Source organism: Ornithorhynchus anatinus, chromosome 8 (assembly GCF_004115215.2).
Source record: "Ornithorhynchus anatinus isolate Pmale09 chromosome 8, mOrnAna1.pri.v4, whole genome shotgun sequence".
In the NCBI taxonomy this organism is placed as follows: domain Eukaryota; kingdom Metazoa; phylum Chordata; class Mammalia; order Monotremata; family Ornithorhynchidae; genus Ornithorhynchus; species Ornithorhynchus anatinus.
The window spans coordinates 20992577-21012692 of NC_041735.1; the positions used below are offsets into that span (position 1 = coordinate 20992577).

The 20116-nt window shown below is 55.1% G+C and overlaps 1 protein-coding gene across 2 annotated transcripts in view; it reads left to right on the forward strand.

Annotated features, from left to right (window-relative positions):
- Positions 1–18027, forward strand: part of HELZ2 (helicase with zinc finger 2) — a 42126-nt gene extending 24099 nt beyond the window's left edge. For both annotated transcript variants that reach the window (XM_029070147.2, XM_029070145.2), the window contains exons 9-20: positions 2087–5657; positions 6947–7029; positions 7689–7823; positions 8163–8333; positions 9173–9317; positions 9489–9605; positions 10313–10505; positions 11247–11381; positions 11842–12060; positions 12994–13150; positions 13907–14074; positions 14974–18027. In XM_029070147.2, the coding sequence (XP_028925980.1) occupies positions 2087–5657; positions 6947–7029; positions 7689–7823; positions 8163–8333; positions 9173–9317; positions 9489–9605; positions 10313–10505; positions 11247–11381; positions 11842–12060; positions 12994–13150; positions 13907–14074; positions 14974–15098 (5219 nt within the window). In that variant the 3' untranslated portion in view covers positions 15099–18027. The remainder of the gene's footprint in view (positions 1–2086; positions 5658–6946; positions 7030–7688; positions 7824–8162; positions 8334–9172; positions 9318–9488; positions 9606–10312; positions 10506–11246; positions 11382–11841; positions 12061–12993; positions 13151–13906; positions 14075–14973) is intronic.
- The last annotated feature ends 2089 nt before the right edge of the window (positions 18028–20116 follow it).

Below are 20116 nucleotides of genomic sequence, written 5' to 3' on the forward strand. Positions count from 1 at the left end.
TGCAGAAGGTGAATCCATGGCAACAGCAAACTAGCGGTCTGTGATTCCCCGGCGCAACCGGAAGCTCTCAGAAAAGAGCCCTCTCCGAAAGCTGGGACGAATCCAGAGTGGCCTCCGGGCTCCGGGGCCTTGAGGGATCCACTGTCACCGTGAGATTCCTAATCCGGGAGCTATTCTGGGGCCCCCCCCCCCGCCCTCTCACGTCCCCAAGGAGGGCCTCGGGAGGAGGAATGGCCCTGTCTGCGCCTTGAGCCCGTCGGCGAGCCCTATGGAGAAAGAAAGCCAGGTACCGGCTCCGGCTCCCGGGGTTCCCCGGCTTGGGTGGGTGGGAGCGGCCCCGTCCAGGGTGGGGGCTTCAGCGTGGCCGACCCCACACCGGATCCCATTCGGAACCGACGGAGGGTGGTTCTGGAGGCGGCGTGTTCCCTGAGCGTCCCCTCGTTCGATCACTGATCCCCGCTCCGCCGCTTGCCTGTTGTCTGATCCTCACTCCTCTGTGCCTCAGTTACCTCGCCTGTAAAATGGGGATTGAGACTGTGAGCCCCACGTGAGACAGGGACTCTGTCCAACCCAATTTCCTTGTCTCCAACTCAGTGCTTAGTCCAGTGCCTGGCACATAGTAAGCGCTTAACAAATACCACAAGGTTATAATAATAACAGAAACTTCTCACTCTAGGCTACAAGGCTCTCCATCACCATACCCCCTCCTACCTCTCCTCCCTTCTCTCCTTCTACCGCCCACCCCTCACGCTCCTCTCCTCTGCCGCCCACCTCCTCGCCGTCCACCTTTCTCGCCCATCCCGCCGTCGACCCCTGGGACACATCCTCCCGCTGTCCCGGAACGCCCTCCCTCCTCACCTCCGCCAAACTGACTCTCTTCCCCTCTTCAAAGCCCTACTGAGAGCTCAGCTCGTCCGAGAGGCCTTCCCAGACTGAGCTTCCCCTTTTCCCTCTGCTCCCTCTGCTGCCTCTCTACCCACCCCCTTAATCTCCCCTTAGCTAAACCCCCTTTTCCACCACTTTCCCTCTGCTCCTCCCCCTCTCCCCTCCCCTCAGCACTGGGCTCGTCCGCTCATTTGTATATATTTTTATTACCCTATTTATTCTGTTAATGAGATGTACATCACCTTGATTCTATTTATTGCTATTGTTTTAATGAGATGTACATCCCCTTGATTCTATTTACTGTTATTGTTTCTGTCTGTCTCCCCCGATTAGAATGTGAGCCCGTCAATGGGCAGGGACTGTATCTGTTGCTGATTTGTACATTCCAAGCGCTTAGTACAGCGCTCTGCACATAGTAAGCGCTCAATAAATACTACTGAATGAATGAATGAATAGTAATAATAGTAACAATGGTATTTGTTAAGCGCTGGGGTAAATACAAGCTAATCAGGTTGTCCCACGTGGGGCTCACAGTCTTAATCCCCATTTTACAGATGAGGTAACCGAGGCACAAAGAAGTTAAGTGGCTTGCCCCAAGTCACACAGCTGATAAGTGACAGAGCCGGGATTAAAACCACGACCTCTGAGTCCCAAACCGGCGCTCTTTCCATTAAACCACGCTGCTTATTATTATTATTGTTGTTGTTATTATCACAAGGGGATGTCTGGACAAAATGGATCCCGCTTGCTGCTTGGAATTCGTCCCTTTTAAGGCCCTGGGTAGCACGGGTCCTTGCAAACACTGGCCCCCTCTGAAATTCCATCTCCTCCAGGAGGCCTCCCCTGATCAATTTCTCACCTTCCCACCTTATACCATCCCCCCCACTTACTCGCCGCTGCCAAGCCACGTAAGGACTCGGGCACGCACCCCCTCAGCCCCCCGTAGTACTTAGGATACGTAGCTTTATTCCCAATTAAGCCCTCCTGTCTGGAATTTACCTTAGCCTCTGTCTCCTGCCCCCCCTCCCCCAGATGGAAAGCTCCTTGAGGGCAGGAATCGTCTCCGCTAAGTCTTTCCAACTCTCCCCAAGGGGCCCCCTGTTCGGGGGCTACGCACCCGAGAGGCGTTCAGGAAATTCCACCGATCAATCGATCGGTCTCCCGGGGCCGGCTTTTCACGTCTGCGCTTGCCTCCGGACAGGGCGGGAGTTCCGAGTGATCATCGTGAGCACCGTCCACAACAGAGACAGCCTCCTCAGCACCTCCGCCCCCAACCTGGAGTTCTTCAGCGAAGCCCGCGTGCTCAACACGGTGATGACCCGGGCCCAGTCCCAGGTCATCGCCGTGGGGGACGCCGTAGCCCTCTGCTCCTTCGGCCAGTGCAGCAAGGTCTGGAAGCATTTCATCCAGGAGTGTATCGAGAAGGGCAGCGTGTCTCCAGAGGGCCTGACCCTGGAACAGATCAAGCAGAACGTAGCCGAAAGGCAGCGCTGGGCCAGGAGCAACGGAGAGCAGGCGGAGGAGCAGGAAGACGAGGAAGACAGCGACGCTCTCTCGTGGTCGTCGGACGCCGAGCTCAACACGGACGACCCCATCCTCCGGGAGCTGCTGGACGAGAGCAAGAACGTGGTGGTGACCGTGACCGAAGACGGCCTGCTGGACGTGAAGACGGAGACCTCCTCCCGGCTGTCCAGCCGGCAGGAGTACATCAGCTTCCCCGCCTCGACGCTGAATAAGTACCTGCGCATGCACCCCAAGATGTACAAGAGGTGCGAGCTGGTCAAGGAGGCCTTCGAGAAGGCGTCCGCGTTCAGCCTGGACGACTCCCCTCCCCTCAACATTCAGATCAAAGGCCGGGTCAACTGCGGCACGGCGTTCACCGGGGACCGGGTCCTGGTGGAGCTGCTGAGTCCCGGCTCGGAAGACGGGGTGTCGCCCCGCCCCCACGGCCGCGTGGTGGGCGTCCTGGAGAAGGCGGAGAAGGCGCGCACCTTCATCTGCAAGATGGATGAGTTCGACCACCGGGTGATGATCCCCATCGACCCCTCGGTCACCAAGATCTTCGTGCCGGTGGTGAAAACCAAGCCCAACCTGGTCCCCATCCGCCGCTTCAGCCGGGGGAAGATCCAGCTGGTCAGCTACGAGAGGATCACCGAGGAGACCAAGAGGAACCAGCTGTTCCACGTCCAGATCATCTCCTGGCGGGAGAGGTTCTACTACCCCCTGGGCATCATTCTGGAGATCCTGCCCCTGGCGCTGACCCTGGAGCAGGGGTTGAAGATCCTGGACATGGAATACTGCGTGGCCCCCAACCGGAAGTACCCGGCTCCGGTGACTAAGGAGGTGGCCAAGTTCAACTCGGGCAAGGCCGCCGTCACCCTGGGGCCCCGGCAGGACTGCCGCCAGTACGTGACCTTTACCGTGGACCCCCGGGGCTCTCGGGACCTGGACGACGCCATCAGCGTGCGGGACCTGGGCAGCCATTACGAGATCGGGGTCCACATCACCGACGTGGCCAGCTTCGTGCCCAAAGACGGGGCCTTGGACAAGGAGGCGAAGAAGCGGGGGGCCACCTACTACGCCCCGGGCAAGGAGCCGGTGGGCATGTTCCCCCCGCAGCTGAGCCAGGACTTCTGCAGCCTCCTGCCCCAGCGGGACCGCCAGGCCATCTCCCTGCTGCTCACCGTGGAGAAGAACGGGGACAGAGTGGCCAAGCAGGACATCACCTCTTCCGTCATCCGCTCGGACCGGCAGCTGACCTACGAGGAAGCCGAGGTGCTCATCAAGAGCCACCCCGGGGGCGCCCCGCTCCGGTTCGACACCTTGGAGGACTGCGTTTTCGTGGCCTACCACTTCTCCCACGTGTCCCGGAGGGCCCGCCTCCAGGGCGACTGCTACTACGAGCAGCTGGACGAAGAGAACTCCCTGGGGAACCGGGGCTCCCACCAGATGATCCAGGAGTACATGATCATGTTCAACAGCTTTGTGGCCGAGTTCCTGACCAATAAGGAGAACACCAGGAACATCACCCCTCTCCGGTGCCAGGCCCAGCCCAACCCGCAGCAGGCGGTGCAGCTGAGGAACAAGTACAGCCACCTGTTGCCCATGTCCATCCACCTCTCCCATCACCTCCGGGCCCCGGCGGCCTGCCGGGCCCCGGCGGCCAGCCCGGCCCCGGCGGCCGGCTCCGGGTTCGGCCTCCTCACCCCGCTGTGGGAGCACCTGCAGCTCGCCGCCCGGAGCCGGGACTACCACAAGATGGTGGACCTCATCGCCACCGACGACATCCACCCGAAGCTGGCCCCGGCCAGCTTGGAGTTTCGCAAGTTGCTGAGCCGTTCCTACTTCAGCCGCTCCAACTCCACGGTCCTGGCCCAGGTGGGCCACTACTCCCTGCAGGTGGAATGGTATACCTGGGCCTCGTCCCCCATCCGCCGCTACATCGACCTGGTGCTGCAGAGGCAGCTCCTCGCCGCCCTGGGCTGGGCTCCTCTCGGCTACTCCTCCGACGACATCGACTTCCTGTGCCACGACTTCAACAGGAAGAACGGGAGGGCCCTGGCTTACGAGAGGCGGGCCCACTCCCTGCAGCTGGCCACCCAGCTCAAGGGTCAAGTGCTCCAGAAGCTGGCCTTCGTGGTCAACGTGGAGCCGGAAAACCGCTTCTTCAAGGTGGTCTTCCCCATGAACCGGGACACCCTGCCCGACCCTCACCTGATCTACTACCGGGCGCTGCAGTTGGTCGAGCAGCCGGGCTTCGCCTCCAGGGACCAGAGCATTAAGCTGATGTGGAAGAGGAGGGTCTACTCCGTGGAGACCGGCAAGGCGTGCGCCCCGCTCCCCGGGAAGCTGCTGGACGACCAGATCACCCCCGTGAGCCCGTCCGTCTGGAGCGACGTCCTCTCGGCCGTCCGGGCCGAGGACTTCGGGCGGGCGGCCTCGCTGCTCCAGGTGAAGCAGGCGCCGCCTCGCCGGACGGTCGGGCTCGTGGCCCGGAGCAAGTGCTCTCACTACCTGGAACTGTCCCTGGAGCTGTGTGCCGGGGATGCCTTGACCATGCAGCTGACCTCCGACGTCCAGCGAGGCTTCCTGGTGCCCTCCATCCAGCTCTGGAGCCTGACCCCGGGGTTCGCCGTGTGTCTGGAGCATGCGGAGAAGCCCGTGGACTGCTTTACCCGCTACGCCACCCAGGCCACCAGGGACACGTACAAGGACGCCCGGGAGTACTCCAGGGTCTGGGAACCTCTCTGTGCCATGGAGTCGGCCACCAGCGCCGTGGCCGAGAACGACCCCATCGTCCTGCGGGACGTCCAGATCGCCTGGGACCAGAAGAGGAATCGTCAGGGACAGCTTCAGGGGGCCTTTTCCATGGAGAAGGAGTTCCTAGAGGCCTGTGCCATCGATATCAACTTCACTTTTTGCTACCTCTGCATCCGGCTGGAGGGGCTGAAGCTTGGGACCCCGTCGAAGGAGGAGGAGGAAGAAGAGTGCCTGAGCGGCAGTCTCCAGAAGCTCAGTTTGTCCGGGGGGGCCGCCGCCGCCTCCCCGACGGCCGGCTCCGGGCTCCGCATCGACCCCTACACCTACACCTGGGTGGCCCACGGCCAGACCGAGGAGGTGGACGCTGACGAATCCAAGGCCGACAAGAGGGAACAGAGGCACAAGGTGCAGTTCTGTTTGAACCACGTGTCCATGGAGCACATGCCTCCGGAGGTCACCCGGGCCGGGGCCAAATTCACCATTGAGCTCATCCCCAAACTCCTCCCTGATGTGTAAGTTCTGGGGTAGGGGAGGGGCACGGAGAGGGGCGGGCTCCCAGCCGGCGCACCCGCTTGGCCCGAGGGACGGGGAACCACATGCGGCCTCATTCACTCAGTCGTATTTATTGAGCGCTTGCTAAGCGCAGAGCACCGTACTGAGCGCTTGGAAAGTACAGTAGAGACAGTCCCTGCCCACAGCGGGTTTACGGTCTAGAAGCGGGGAGACAGACCTCAAAACGACAAACGGGCATCGAAATGAATAAATAGAATGCTGGAGGCTGGTTCGGGTTGGGACCGGTGCAATGGGAGACCCCCAGCCTTGGCCGGGGGCGGTTCTAGGCTGGGTTCTGAGGAGGGTCATTCTCGGGTCCAGCCCTCTGAAGCGGTCAGAAGCGCTGCTGTTCAGGGTAATGGGAGATCTGTGAGTCTACCTCAGCGTGGCCGAGAGAAGCCGCGTGGCTTGGGAGTCAGAAGGAAGCTGGGTTCTAATCCCGGCTCTGCCACGTGTCTTCTGTGTGACCTTAGGCAAGTCACTTCACTCCTCTGGGCCTCAGTTGCCTCATCTGTAAAGTGGAGTTTAAGACTGTGGAGTTTAAGCCCCACGTGGGACCAGGGACTATGTCCAACCTGATTCACTTGCATCTACCCCAGCGCTCAGACCGGTGCTTGGCTGAGAGTAAGCGCTTAACAAGTTTCATAATAATAATAATAAGTATTATTATTATTATTATCGTTATCTCGGTCCTCTTGAACTGGGATCTGAGCCCTTGTGGGGACTGGGCTTCTTGGACCTGTGACTCCCTGAGGTTCCCGGTGACTGGATCTGAATCTCCCAGCAGGATAGCAGCAGATCAGACTGTTCTTCGCTCAAGGACTTGTCTCCGGAAAGCAACAGAATGAACAGCTACCCAGATTATTGCGTATGGCTACCGGAAGGTCAACCCCAGAGAGGCGGCTGACCGCCCCCTTCCCCCGGCAAATGCCGGAGCTGTCGGGAGCCTGGGCGTCTGCCCTCTTCTCCTGACCCCTCAGTGACAGTTGGGGTCTGGGCCCCAAAAGCCACAGAGGGCCAACTTCTGTGTTGAAGCCCAATCCCATGACCTTGCTTCGGCAGGACATGTGCCTTGGTCTGGTGTTCCAAGAATTCTCCGGGTAGACTGATAACATCACAGGCCAGAGTCTCTCCTGAGGGAACGACATTGTTTCCCTACAGACAGTTCCCAGAATTGGTACTAGGTGTCTTCCTCACTGTTTGCCGGAGTGGACTCTGTGCTAAGTATAATCTGTTTCCTTCCAACCAGCCGGAGGGAAGAGGCCATTTGGAAACTCTCTTGGTCACCTCCCCTTGTCAACAGTATCGCCCTGGGCCAGCCACTTAAGGAAGGTAGGTGACCGACTGTGTGTTCGTGACCCTATGCGCGAGGGCTCTCTGGGCTCGGTCAAGGCGCTGGAAGCAGTCGGTAGGGAGGGCTCCGAGGGCAGCTCTCCGATCGGTCTGAGTTCAGACTGAGGGAAGGACTTAGGGGGAGGTGCTTGGGACTGTGGCCCGCTGGAGCCAGGCTCCTGGCCTCTCCTTCGAGCCCCGGGGTTCAGGATGGGGTGGCGGGGGTTTCAGTGTTGGTCCACGGGACCCCGGGCCATCTGACTTTTCTTCCTCCCCAACAATTCCTGGCCTTTTTTCCCAGGGCTAACCCCATCCGTCGTCTTCTGATCCTGACCCCCCTAAGCACCCTCCTGAGCACCCCTGGGGGTGGGGGTTCATTCACCACCTCAGGGGGTCCTTTTTCCCATCCCCGTCTCGCCCTCCCGGCCTCTCCCATCAACAGCCTCTCCCATCATCCCATCATCTCCCATTATCATCTCTCATCATCTAGGGAGCCTCCTGGGAGCGGAGCACTGTACTAGGCACTTGGGGAGCCCAATAAAAGTTGGGTTCCCTACCCTTGAGGAGCTCCCAGTGGAATCGGAGGAAACAGCAGGCTTAACTGAATAGGTGTGTCCTCTCACGGGACTCCTCTCTTTGCTCTCTTTCTCGGACGTTAGCGGTGACTAAGTCAAGCCTCCTGAAACTGAGGATCTTTGATGTCCCCCGGGGACAGCACAGGCTCAACAAGAGCCAGAACAGCGCCGTGCTGGAGGCCCTGCAGAAACCCTTCACCCTCATCCAGGGCCCTCCAGGTAAAAGCCGAGAGCCTCTCTGCCGGCGACGAGCGGCTGTTTGAACGGTGGCCGCGATTCCCCCACGCCCACTTCCGGGAATTGTCTTTCCAAGGACCCTGCTCGGTGCAGGAACCCCAACGAGGGACTCTGTGTGGAATGAACGCTGTGGAAGGGCACTGGCTGCATTCTCCTCGGTCCTCTGCCCCCCACCTTGGGATGCCAGGGGAGGGAGAGGAGAGCCAGGGGGCACTCGGGAGGGCAGGGCCGGGCTGCCTCTCTGGCCTGCAGCTTTAGGGCCCGTGTCCCCAGATTGAGCTTTCCCGAGTGGTGGCTCACTTCCCTTTCCTGGTTCTGTAGGCACTGGGAAGACTGTGGTTGGAGTCCACATTGTGTACTGGTTTCACCAACTGAACCAGGAGAAGCAGCGAGATTGGAAGCCCCTGGAAGGCGAGAAGAAGAAGAAGGAGACAAAGGAGAAATGCATCCTGTACTGTGGGCCTTCCAACAAGTCTGTTGATGTAGTCTCTGGTAAATCCTTTGGCTTCTGTTCAGGGGTTAGGGTTTAGGGGTGAGGGGACATTTTCCCCTTGTGGTGCCTCAGTTTCCCTCTCTTCCCTCCTCTCTCAGCTGAGGGCCAGGGAAGTAAAATCTCTATCTAGAAGGAACAGATCCTGAGTATTCTTTGTTAATGTCATCGTCATCATTACTACTGTTACTAATAATGATGATAATAATAAGAATAATGGTACTCGTTAAGTGCTTACTATGTGCCAAGCACTGCTGTCAGTGCTGGGGTAGATACAGGTTAACCAGGTCGGTCTCAGTCCCTGTCCCACATGGGGCTTAGAGTCGAAGTAGAAGGGAATAGGATTTAATCCTCTTTTTTTTTAAAAAAAAAGATGAAGTAACCGAACCACGGAGAAGTGAAGTGACTTGCCCTAGGTCACCTCGCGGACACGTGGCAGGGTTGGGATTAGAGCCCAGCTCCTCTGACTCCCAGGCACATGCTCTTTCCACCAGGCCACACTGCGTCTCAGAAGGGTGGGAGGCGACAGATAAAAGACGGTGCTCCTCGTAAGAGAAAGGAATAATTTCCTTTCCTTTGGGCCGGGGAGAGGTCTGACTCCCTGGTCTTCCCCCGCATCCGTCAGTCGCCCCGGGAGAGCGTGTGGGTCCCCACATTCAGGTCCCACCCTGTGGGGCCCCGGGCGCTTGGGTGTTACGAGAAGCAGCGTGGCCTAGGGGATAGAGCACGGGTCCGGGAGTCAGAAGGACCTGAGTTCTAATCCCGGCTCTGCCACTTGTCTCCAGGTTGACCTTGGTCAAGTCAGTGAACTTCCTCTGAGACCCGACTGCTTTCTCCCTAGAAATTCTGTTGAGGATGAGGGCTTACCTGCGGCCTCTACGGGTGTACAGCGAGCAGGTGGAAGCCATGGAGTTCCCTCCTCCCGGAAGCTGCCGGAACCTCTCCCGGAGACACATTCGGGAAGGGAAGCCAAAGCCAGAGCTCAGGTAAGGGAACTGGTTGGTGATGGCGAGCGGGGCTGGGGTGAGACCCTTCTGCCCTCCTCCTGGTCCCACCTCAAGCCCCCAGAGGGACCTTCTGGCTGCTCGGCACGGAGCAGGAGCGGGGCCTTGGGCTACGTGGCAGCTGTAATGAGGCTGGACTCTCCCCCCTCGCAGGGACATGATTCTTCACCATCGCATCCGAATGCCGTCCAACCCGTTTTTTAATGAGCTCATCGAGTTTGACAAGAGAGTGAAGAAAGGAGATCTGTTTCTGAGTGGTGAAATTGAAATGTGAGTGATGCCGAAAACTGTGGGTCAGCGTGGCCCGGGTGGCTTCGCCGAGGCCCGCGGGGTTGGGGGTGGTCGGCAGGGACTCGAAGGGAGCCTCCTCATTGGCGGGTCAGAGTCCGGGGACCCAGAAGCTCGGACAAGGCTCAGTGGAGAGGTGGAGCGACCTCTCCGGCTCTCCTGGCTCCTCCTCTCTCTGCTCCTCGGAATCTGCTCTATTATTATTATTTATTTTTTAATGGTATTTGTTAAGCACTTACTGTGTGCCAGGCACTGTACTAAGCGCTGGGGTAGACACAAGCTAATCAGGTTGGACATAGTTCATGATCCACTCAGAACTCATAGTCTTAATCCCCTATTTACAGATGAGCTCACTGAGGTACAGAGAAGTTCAGTGACTTGCCCAAGGTCACCCTGGAGACAAGTGGTGGAGCTGGGATTAGGACTCAGCTCCTTCTGACTCCCAGACCTGTGCTCTATCCACTAGGCCACGCTGCTTCTCATAACACCCAGGCGCCCCGGTCCGCGGAGTGGGGCGTGAATGTGGGGACCCGCACGCTCTCCCGGGGCGACCGACAGATGGGGGAAGACCAGGGAGTCAGGCCTCTCCCCGGCTCAAAGGAGAGGAAATTATTCCTTTCTCTTCTGAGGGACGCCATCTGGGAGATGGGAGTTTGGGTTTTGACCGCCTCCTTTGTTTGGTCCTGCAGATTTAAGACAGTTCTCTCAAAGGCCAAAATGTACGAGCTGTCCAGACATGATGTCATCCTCTGCACCTGCTCCTGTGCGGCCTCCAACATCCTGACCAAGCTGAACACCAAGCAGATCCTCATCGATGAGTGCAGCATGTCCACGGAACCCGAGACGCTCATCCCTCTGGTCAACCATTCCCGGGCTAAGAAGGTCAGTGGGGAGGTGCGGGCGGAGGGTGATCCTGCTCTTAAAGTCTAACCCCAGTAACCCCAGTCCCATCTCTGGTAGGGTTGGGATGAATTATTATTATTATTGCATTTGTTAAATGCTTAACTATGTATAAGTAATGCTTACTTGACACATAGTAAGCATTGTTCTAAGCACTGGGATAGATACAAGTTAATCAGGTTGGACCCAGTCTCCATCCCGCTTGGGGGTCACGCTCTGAGTAGGAGGGAGGAAGATTAATTCTCCAGTTTACAGTTGAGGAAACTGAGGTACAGAGAAGTTAAGCGATTTACCCAAAGTCACACATGTGGAAGAGCCAGGATTCAAACCCCAGGACCCCTGACTTCCAGGCCCATGGTCTTTCCACTGGGCTATGCTGCTTCTCTAATGGAAGTGAATGGAAAGCGGCATACTTAGTAGCACTGGAAGGGGAAGGGGGGGGGAGAGAGACAGTAAGGGACCTTGCAACCTGAAAAAAACAGTCAGTACAGTCAAAATGACCCAGGTTCAGACACTGGCTGGAAACCCGGATGGAGAATTGTGCCCAGGGGCCCACGGTTCAGTTGGAGTGAATTTGCAGCTGTCGATGGAGGAATCCTTGTGGCCTTCTCTAAAGCATCCTAGGTGGCCAGCCGGCCCACGCCCCCGATGGGTTCTTGGGGATGGGGTGGGAGGGTCGGGCTAGGCAGAGGACTGGTTGGCCTGAATCCCAGTGTGTTTCAGGTGGTGTTGCTGGGGGATCACAAACAGCTGCGGCCCGTGGTCAACAACGATGCCTGCCGGAGCCTGGGAATGGAAAAGTCCCTGTTTGAGCGCTATCAGAGCCAGGCCTTGATGCTGGACACACAGTACCGGATGGTAAGGGTGCCGCCCCCCGCCCCTTCGACCCTGTTGGGACAGGAAAAGAGAGGGTCCCTGGAGGCGGGGCCACTGATTGGGTCTGGTTTTTGCAGATTTGGCAGTATAGGGATTGATGATTTGTGGTGCTCCATGCCTCCCTAGGCTTCTGGGGAGAGGCCTGCCTGGAGGGGAAGAATGGGACATTCTGGGGAGCCCACAGGCTGTATATGGGGAGTCTATTAAAGGGGGGTTGGGAGAGGGATAGCGTAAGAGCAAGGGATGGAATAGAGGGAAGTCAGACACTTGAGGAAGGCCTCAGGGCTTGCGAAAAGTTTCCCCAAACCTTACTACTGAAGTGAGTGTATCATCTTTTCTGAACAAGAGCCTCAGGAGAAGAAGAATCCCACAGAATGCGACATTACCCCTGATTTTTCCCACTTCGCCGGCTCACTCCTAACATCTCTCCCTTGCTCCGCAGCACAAGGATATCTGCAAGTTTCCTTCGAAGGAGTTTTATAACAACAGGCTTCAGACCTGCCCTGATCTGAAACGGCCCTCAAGTGTCTTTTTCCACAAAGACAAAGCCTGCTGTCCCATCGTCTTTGGTTACATCGAGGGTAAGGAGCAGAGCCTCCTCGTCTCCACGGACGAGGGGAATGAGAATTCTAGAGCCAACCTGGAGGAGGTGGAGCAGGTGGTAAGTGCTGTGGGGAAATAATAATAATAATTGAGGTATTTGTTAAGCGCTACTATATGCCAGACACATTCTAAGCGCTGGGGTAAATACAAGATATTCGGGTTGGATACAGTCCCTGTCCCACATAAGGTTCATAGTCTTAATCTCCATTTTACAGATGTGGGCACTGTGGCCCAGAGAAGTGAAGAGACTTAACTAAGGTCACACAGCAGATAAGTGGCAGAGGCGGGGATTAGAATCCAGGCCCGTGCTTTACCCATTAGGAGATCCCTGTGCTGCTCAGAGTGAGAATTGCTTGGGAAAAGTGTAAGGCTGCTTAGTCCTGCCTCTGCTCCTCACTCCCTGTATTTCTGTTTCACCACCACTACTATTAATAATAACTGTGGTATCTGTTAAGGACTTACTGTGTGCCAAGCATTGGCAATAAGCACTGGGGTAGATACAGGTTAATCAAGTCCCACATGGGGTTTACATTCTAATTAGGGGAAGCACAGGTGTCAAATCCCCATTTTGCAGATGAGGGAACTGACGCACAGAGAAGGTAATGCCTTGCCCCAAGTCACATAGCAGACACATGGCAGAGTTGGGAATAGTCAGGTCTTCTGACTCCCAGGCCCGCACTCTTTTCACGTGTGCCTGCCTCCTGCCCGTCCTAACAATTGTGTTACTTTTTAGGTGCTTACTATGTGACAACTTAGTACCATACCATACTAAGTGATGGGGTAAGATATAAGGCAATCAGGTCAGACACAGTTTAAGTGGGAGAGAAAACAAGTATTAATCACTGTTTTATAGATAACCACTCCACTGACTCTACCTCTGTGCTCTGTCTGGAGGAGTCGTTCCATCCAACCAAAGCTAACTTTTGGTTTAGAGCTCTGGGGAAGAGAGCAGAGGCCTTGAATTTACCAGTGCCTCTCTATTCCCCTCAAGGTGCGGATAGCGAAGCAGCTAACTCTGGTTGGCACCATTAAGCCCAAGGATATTGCCATCCTAAGCCCCTACAATGCCCAGGTGGCCGAAATCAACAAGCGTCTCCTGAAGGAGGGGATGGTTGGAGTCACAGTCTCTTCCATTATGAAGAGCCAAGGTAAGGCTCCCTCCCCCCAGCTGAATCCAATAGTGAGTGAAGAGATTGTTGCTCTTCTGGGTGTATTAAGGGTCTTTGGAAATGATGCCACTGCTTGATAGGTAGGGAGCAATCCTCACCTTCACCTAAGCAGGGAAGGCTTTCTGGAAAAGGTGGGATTGGAGAACTTGGAAAGAGGTGAAGGAGCAAGGTTGTTGCCTGGAGTGGGGAGGGCATTCTAAATGTTAGGAATGGCAGGCTGAGGAGATGAGAGTGTTGGTCGGGGCGACGGGGGGGCGGAGGCTAGGATTGTTGCTTCCTTGGGAATAGAACAGGCTCACGCACTGTTTTTAGCTCCACGCCCTAATCGGGCATCGCCTGTGTTATAATAGTAATAACTATTATGGTATTCAAGTGCTTACTGTGTGCCAAACCGGATGCTTAGTGCTGGGTTATATACTAGATAATTAGATTGAACGCAGTTCCTTTCCCACATGGGGCTGATAGTCTAATGGGGAGGGAGAACAGGTATTTTATCCCCTTTGTACAGCTAAGGGAACGGAGACCCAGAAAAGGTAGATGACTTGCTCAAGTTCACACAGCAGGCAGGCGATGGAGTGGGGATTAGAACCCAGGTCTCCCGACTCCCAGGCCCCGGCCTCTTTCCCATAGACCACACTGCTTCTCCATCTGGCCAGCTGGGGCAGATAGGGATTCTGAGGGAGACGAGAGGGTTGGGTGGTCACCCAGCCGGCGTCCTCACTGTCCGTCTTCCAGGGAGCGAGTGGAAGTATGTGATCCTCAGCATTGTGCGCTCCTGCCCCCGCTCGGACATCGACAGGAAACCCACCAAGAGCTGGCTGAAGAAGCACCTGGGATTTGTCACTGACCCCAACCAGGTCAATGTAGGCATCACCCGAGCCCAGGAGGGATTGTGCATCATTGGTGAGTGAGGGGAGTGTGGGGAGGTGGAAAAGGGGACCAGAGACCAGCCTTTTCTTTCCACCCAGGCCTCCTAGGCCTTCCAAGCAGGGATTTGTTTTTTAATGGTATTTTGGTATTTAAATGCTTATTATGTGCCAGACACCATACTAAGCGCTAGGGTGGATATAAGCTAATCGGATTGGAGACCTTCCCTTGTCCCAAATAATAATAATAATTATGGTATTTGTTAAGCACTTACTATGTGCCAAGCACTGTTTTAAGCGCTGGGGTAGATACAGGGTAATCAGGTTGTCCCACAGGGAGCTCACACTTTTAATCCCCATTTTACAGATGAGGGAAGTGAGGCGCAGAGAAGTTAAGTGACTTGCTCAAGGTCACACAGCAGATAAACGGCAGAGCTGGGATTAGAACCCAGGTCATTCTGACTCCCAGGCCCTTGCTCTATCCATAGGCCACACTGCTCTTCAGCATGGGATTGTGGCTCAAACTCTGGCCTCGGTCCTTGCTGACCGTTGAGATGAGTTCTACCCTATAGCTGGGGGCTCCAGTTCAGACTCTGTGTTTCTGTAGGTTCACGGAAAAGAGAAGCAGCACGGCGTAGTGGATAGGGCACAGGCCTGGGAGGAAGGCTCTGGGTTCTAATCCCAGCTCTACTGCTTATCTGCTGTGTGACCTTGGGCAAGTCACTTCACTTCTCTGTGCCTCAGTTCCCTCATCTTTAAAATGGGGATTCAGATTTCTGAGCCTCATGTGGGACAGAAACGGTGTTCAACCCAATTTTCTTGTATCCACCCCACTTCCCATCACATAGTAAGTGCTTAACAAAGACCGCTATTATTATTTTTATTATGGCCGATGGTCCTTCTCACATTCTCCTTTGGCTTCCTGTTCTTCCCCAGGAAACCACTGCCTCTTGAAGTGCTGCCTGCTTTGGAAGCGGCTCCTGGATTTCTATCACCTGGAGGGTTGCTGTGTCCCCGCTTCTAACGTGTGCGTTAGAAAGAGACCGGCCTTCCTCTCCTAAGGCTGGGCTCACAGCCAGGACAGCAGGCGGGAAGACCAGGACCGGCCCTGTAGCCAGGCGACCCCTCCTCTCCTCGAGCCACTGGATCATCACACGCCCCCGGGGGCAGATAAGACTGCTACTCGCCCCCTTTTCCCTCCCCAACAGCATCTCCTGATTCCTCTCAGTACGTCTGTCGAAGTTTTCACCTTGGACACCGGAAGCTCCAACATTTTACACTTTTCTTATGAAAACAAACAAAAAAAACCAACCAAAAAAAGTTTTATTTTATGAAAACTGCCCCCACCGTGGGAGCCATCCTCAGTTGCTCCCCAGGTGCCTTCTGGGACGGTGGCTTTGCCTCAAGGACCAAAAGGACACGCCCCAGCTCAGCAGAGCCACCCGACCACATTGGCCCACAGGGCTTCGGCCCTTCCTGTCAGGGACCAGCCTTCCGAGAACCAGCAATCCCTTCGAACGCCTATGTAAAGTCTCTCCCCTGGCCCTGAGAGAAGGACCCCGGACCCTGGAAGGCCATTTTATTTATTAAAGCGGAAGGACCATTTGGTTTTAACCTGAAGGGAGAAGCAGGAAGAGATTGTGATCCTCTTGGCTCCTTTTTTGTTTAAGTGCTCTTAATTGAAAATGTAAATATCCATTTATGAGCAAGGGGGCTGGAGGCACAATGAACTCCTCCCAACCTGGGCAACAGAAAGGAGTTCTGGGAAAAGTGGATTTCCATCGCAGACTGCCTGTCCAAGCCATGTCTCGTGCGCTTTACTTGAAAGATCCAAGAAAGAGATAACTTTTATAAATGCTTTTTTAACTTATTATCTCTGGACCTCTTTTGGTTTTTGATCTTTGGCCCTGATGTTCCTCTCGTGTCATACGTCAGATGTGTTTTCTCGTTATTCTAACAGCCAAATTCCGGCCGGAGGAAGGGGGGCATGAGATGGATTCAGGGCTGGTGAGGCCCCACCTGACCGAGGGTGAAGTGCTCCTCTGGAGGAGGGGGAATATTGTCCAGAATTCCACTGCCGACAGTGTTCCACCAGGATCAAAACCTCACAAGTCCTGGCCGGCTTAAACCCTTCTTCGCAGATACCTCCTGAGAAGGAGGTGAGGCTTCTGGGGCAGCAATTTTAAACCAAATTCAAAGAAAACTCGCTGTGTTTGCACTAGTAACTTCAGGAGCGCTCCTGTGGTAATGTGAAGGAATCGTGCAATAAACCCTCTCCCTCCCCGACCCTGAGGGGAAGCCACTGGCCTCCAGGCACCTGCGCGGGGGCTCGGGGCTGGAATTCCTCACAGGTGGAATGGGCGGCCTAGCGGGACCAATCCGAGTTGGAGTGGCGACAGATGTCACGGAGCCTTTGGGACCAAACTTTTTCCGCTTTCCTCGCCACGACTGTAAGAGCCGCTCCTTCCCTCATCCGCAACCGAACTCCGAGGCCCTCGGGCACCTTATCGGGGAGGGTTGGGGCCGAGAGGTGAGAGGAGCAGAAGTTGCCAAGCCCCACGGTTTCCTCAGGGGGGAGGGGAGCGGGTTTAGAGTTCCGACCAGACCACGAGTCAGTGGTTCCAAGCCTGCTGCGCCCAGGGAGTTGGCAGCTATCCCGTTGCAAAAGTTCTCTCTCTCTCTCTCTCTCTCTCTCTCTCTCTCTCTCTCTCACTCACCTTCAGCGCTCTCATGCCCAGTCCTCTATGCGTGTACTGTTTGTAGGCACCTGTGGGATTCTGTTACCTGTGAGAAAGCACCCAACTTTCCCTTCGCTCGGGGTGAAAGTAAGAGTCATTAGTACGTGACCCTGGAGTCGGGGTTTCGTTGGGCGTGCGTATGCGCCCTCCGGGTACCATTTCAAGCATTTTGTGGGGCATCTGTTTGTGCAAAGTTATTGTTATACCTGCTGCTTTTCTAAAACAATTCTGGCACTTATTACCTACCTATGCATTCTTCATAGTGCCTGGCACCCTGAACCCTGGACCCTCAGTAAATGAGCGAGGCGGGGATGGTCAAAGTTACTGGGCACCGTCTATTTATGAGGAGATTCGTTGGCATCTAGTTGCAGTTTTTGTCATTTGGTTTACCTGGGTCAGGAGGGCCCGAAATCCTCCCTCCTACTTAAGACAGAGACAGCTCTCCCTTTCAGGCTCTCTCACTCTCTCTCTAACTCTCTCTCTCTAACTCTCATCCTCTCTCTTTTCCTCCCCCCTCACAATCTGGGGCTCTTGTGGTTTTGGCTGGAAAAAGCCCTCAGCATTGTGGCTGCCATTATTTCCCAGTTAGCAACCCATCTGGCACCTTTCCTGCTCAGGAGGGAGTGCGTCTCTGCCCCGGCCAGCACAGTGAGCCCCTTCACACCCCAATCTCCAGAGTTCACTCCCGAGTCGGAGATAAAGACCTCAGCCTTCCCTTGGCATTGCCTTTTTGTGACTTCTCTCCCCTCCCTAACTACTTCCCCCCACGGTCCCCCTTGTCCTGGCCTACCAGCTAATTTTCTCCCCCCGGGGAATCCGGGTTTTCCCTCGAGGGGCTCTGCACTGTGGAGAGGAGGGAGCCATAGCCTGCCAGAGGGGAAGTCTGGGCAAGGTGGCACACAGCCCTGGGTAGCGGGGGGCAGCTGGGCTGGTCCTGATGTCTCTCCTCCGGGACTCCCCCTTGCCGTGCCCGTGCAATAATGGATTCCGAACAGTCTCTGAGATGCAAACCGAGGCCCCTGGATGGGAACAGGTTTGATATACGTATTTTAGAGTCTTTGTATACTTCTCCCCACCTCCCAGTTTGTGATTTCTACTGGCTTTAGGACCCTTTTGGAAAAAGGTGTATTCTGGCTGATTCTCCTGTTTTTAAATCAAGGACGCGCAGGCTTCCACCTCCCTTTTGATACCCGAAACGTGACTGTATGGACTGCTCTGATTGGACATTAAATTAATTTTATTACAAAGACAACACCCGGGTGCTTTTTTCGTGCCCCCTTCAATGTGGTTTGGGGTGTTTTGTGACCTCTGGGGGCAACGGGGGACATTAAAGAGCTGGGCAGGCCTTCCTGACTGAAAAACAGTTTTCAGGTGAAGAGGCAGGCACCAAAGAGAGAACCATCCCAGCTATTTCCCCGTTCAGTCAGTCGGTCAAGGATATTCCTCGAGAGTTGACTGCCTGCAGAACACAGCTGAGGGGAGATAGAGGTCAGGCTCTGGGCTGGAGGGGTACGGTGCGCAGCGCTTAGAACAATGCTTGGCACATAGTAAGTGCTTAACAAATACCATCATTATTATTACAGTCTTGGCATTCTGCCCCAAGTTCGGGGATCCCAGCTAGCGGGGGAGGAAGGGCAGAGGTGCTCGAGGACGCAGCCGCTAGCAGGCCGGCAGAGCAGAGCCGTCTACACTCACGGCTGCCTTCCCTGAAGACTAGGGGCAGCTGAGGGTGAGACAGAGTGGCTACACTGTAGCAAGCAGGACTGGGGCAGACTTGGGTTGCTAATCCCTGTTACCTCTCTAGCCCACCGAGCGTTTCCCATGTGAGCCGCTGAGAAGCTGTGGCCTAGCAGAAGGAGCACGGGCCTGGGAAACAAGGATATGGGTTCTAATCCCTGCTCCCCCACTTGCCGCTGGGTGACCTTGGGCGATTCACCTAACTTCGCTGTTCCTCAGATACCTCATCTGTAAAATGGGGATTAAGACTATGAGCCCCATGTGAGACACGGACTGTGTCCAACCTGTTTATATTGTATCTACCCCAGCGCTTAGTACAGGGCCTGGCACGTAGTAAGCATTTAACAAATACCATTTTTTTTTTGAAAAAAGTTTCCTTGTCCATTGGAATCAATCCCTGGTTCTGACCCAGCTACCCCAGGCACTTCACCACAGCCCTGTCTGAATTAATAATAATGATAATTATGGTATTTGTTGTGCACTTTCTATGTGCCAGGCACTCTGCTAACTACTGGGTGGATACAAGCAAATTGGGTTGGACACAGTCCCTGTCCCACGTGGGGCTCACAATCTCAATCCCCATTTTACAGATGCGGTCCAGAGAAGTGAAGTGAATTGCCTAAGGTCACCCAGCAGATAAGTGGTGGAGTTGGATTAGAACTCATGATCTTCTGCTTCCCAGGCCCATGCTCTGTCCACTATGCCATGCTGCTTCTCATGGTCAGTGTGGGGAGGATACGTAGGTGGACAGAGAGGGCGGGGATAGCTCTTCCTGCAAAACTGGAGAAGGAAACTCGGAGCTTTTCTGCTGCCCTCTAGTTCCACCTCAGCACCCCCGGACCAGGAAGCTGGAGCTACTGTTGCTGTTTAAGATGGAGATTTTAAAGAGCCCGGCAACAAGGTTTGCCAGCTGATGTTGCAGACCACTAAATTTTCCAGGAAGGTGGCCAGATTTGGCTGGGAGAGAGGGGAGTAAGTGTAATCTAGTGGAAAGAGAGCACGTGTAAGGGAGGCGGAGGTCTTGGATTCTAATTCAAGCCCTGACACAGGCCTGATTTGTGACTTTGGGCAATCTCATCTGTGCATGTCTTTTTCTTCATCTGTAAAATGGGAAGAATAATGCCCGTTCCTCCCTACTTCCCAGGGATGTTTTGAGGATAAAAATGAGACGGGTAATGTGAAAGCACTTTGTAAAATAAAAGTGCGCTTCATGGTGCTACTATTATTTTGGGGAGCTCAAAGTAGCCTGAAGGGAAAGAAGGTGGGAAATACAAAATGAGAGGCAGTGATGTGTAGAGAAAGCAAAGGTTGAGGTTCGGACACATCAGGGGGACAATAGATGTAGAAGACACACTCCCTGCTCTCAAGGAGTTTTACAATCTAATGGAAAAGAGAAGAAAACACAGATCAACAAACAGTAGTCAAAAGGGTAAGGAAACAGATAATAAGCATTTAAATATGAGAATTAAGGGTGTGGTGGCATGGAGGTAAGATATCTGTCTTTCCTTTCCCTTAATCTGCTTCTAGAGAAGTAACGTGGCCTAGTGGAAAGAGCACGATTCCTGGAAGTCAGAGGACATGGGTTCTAATCGCTGCTCCACCGC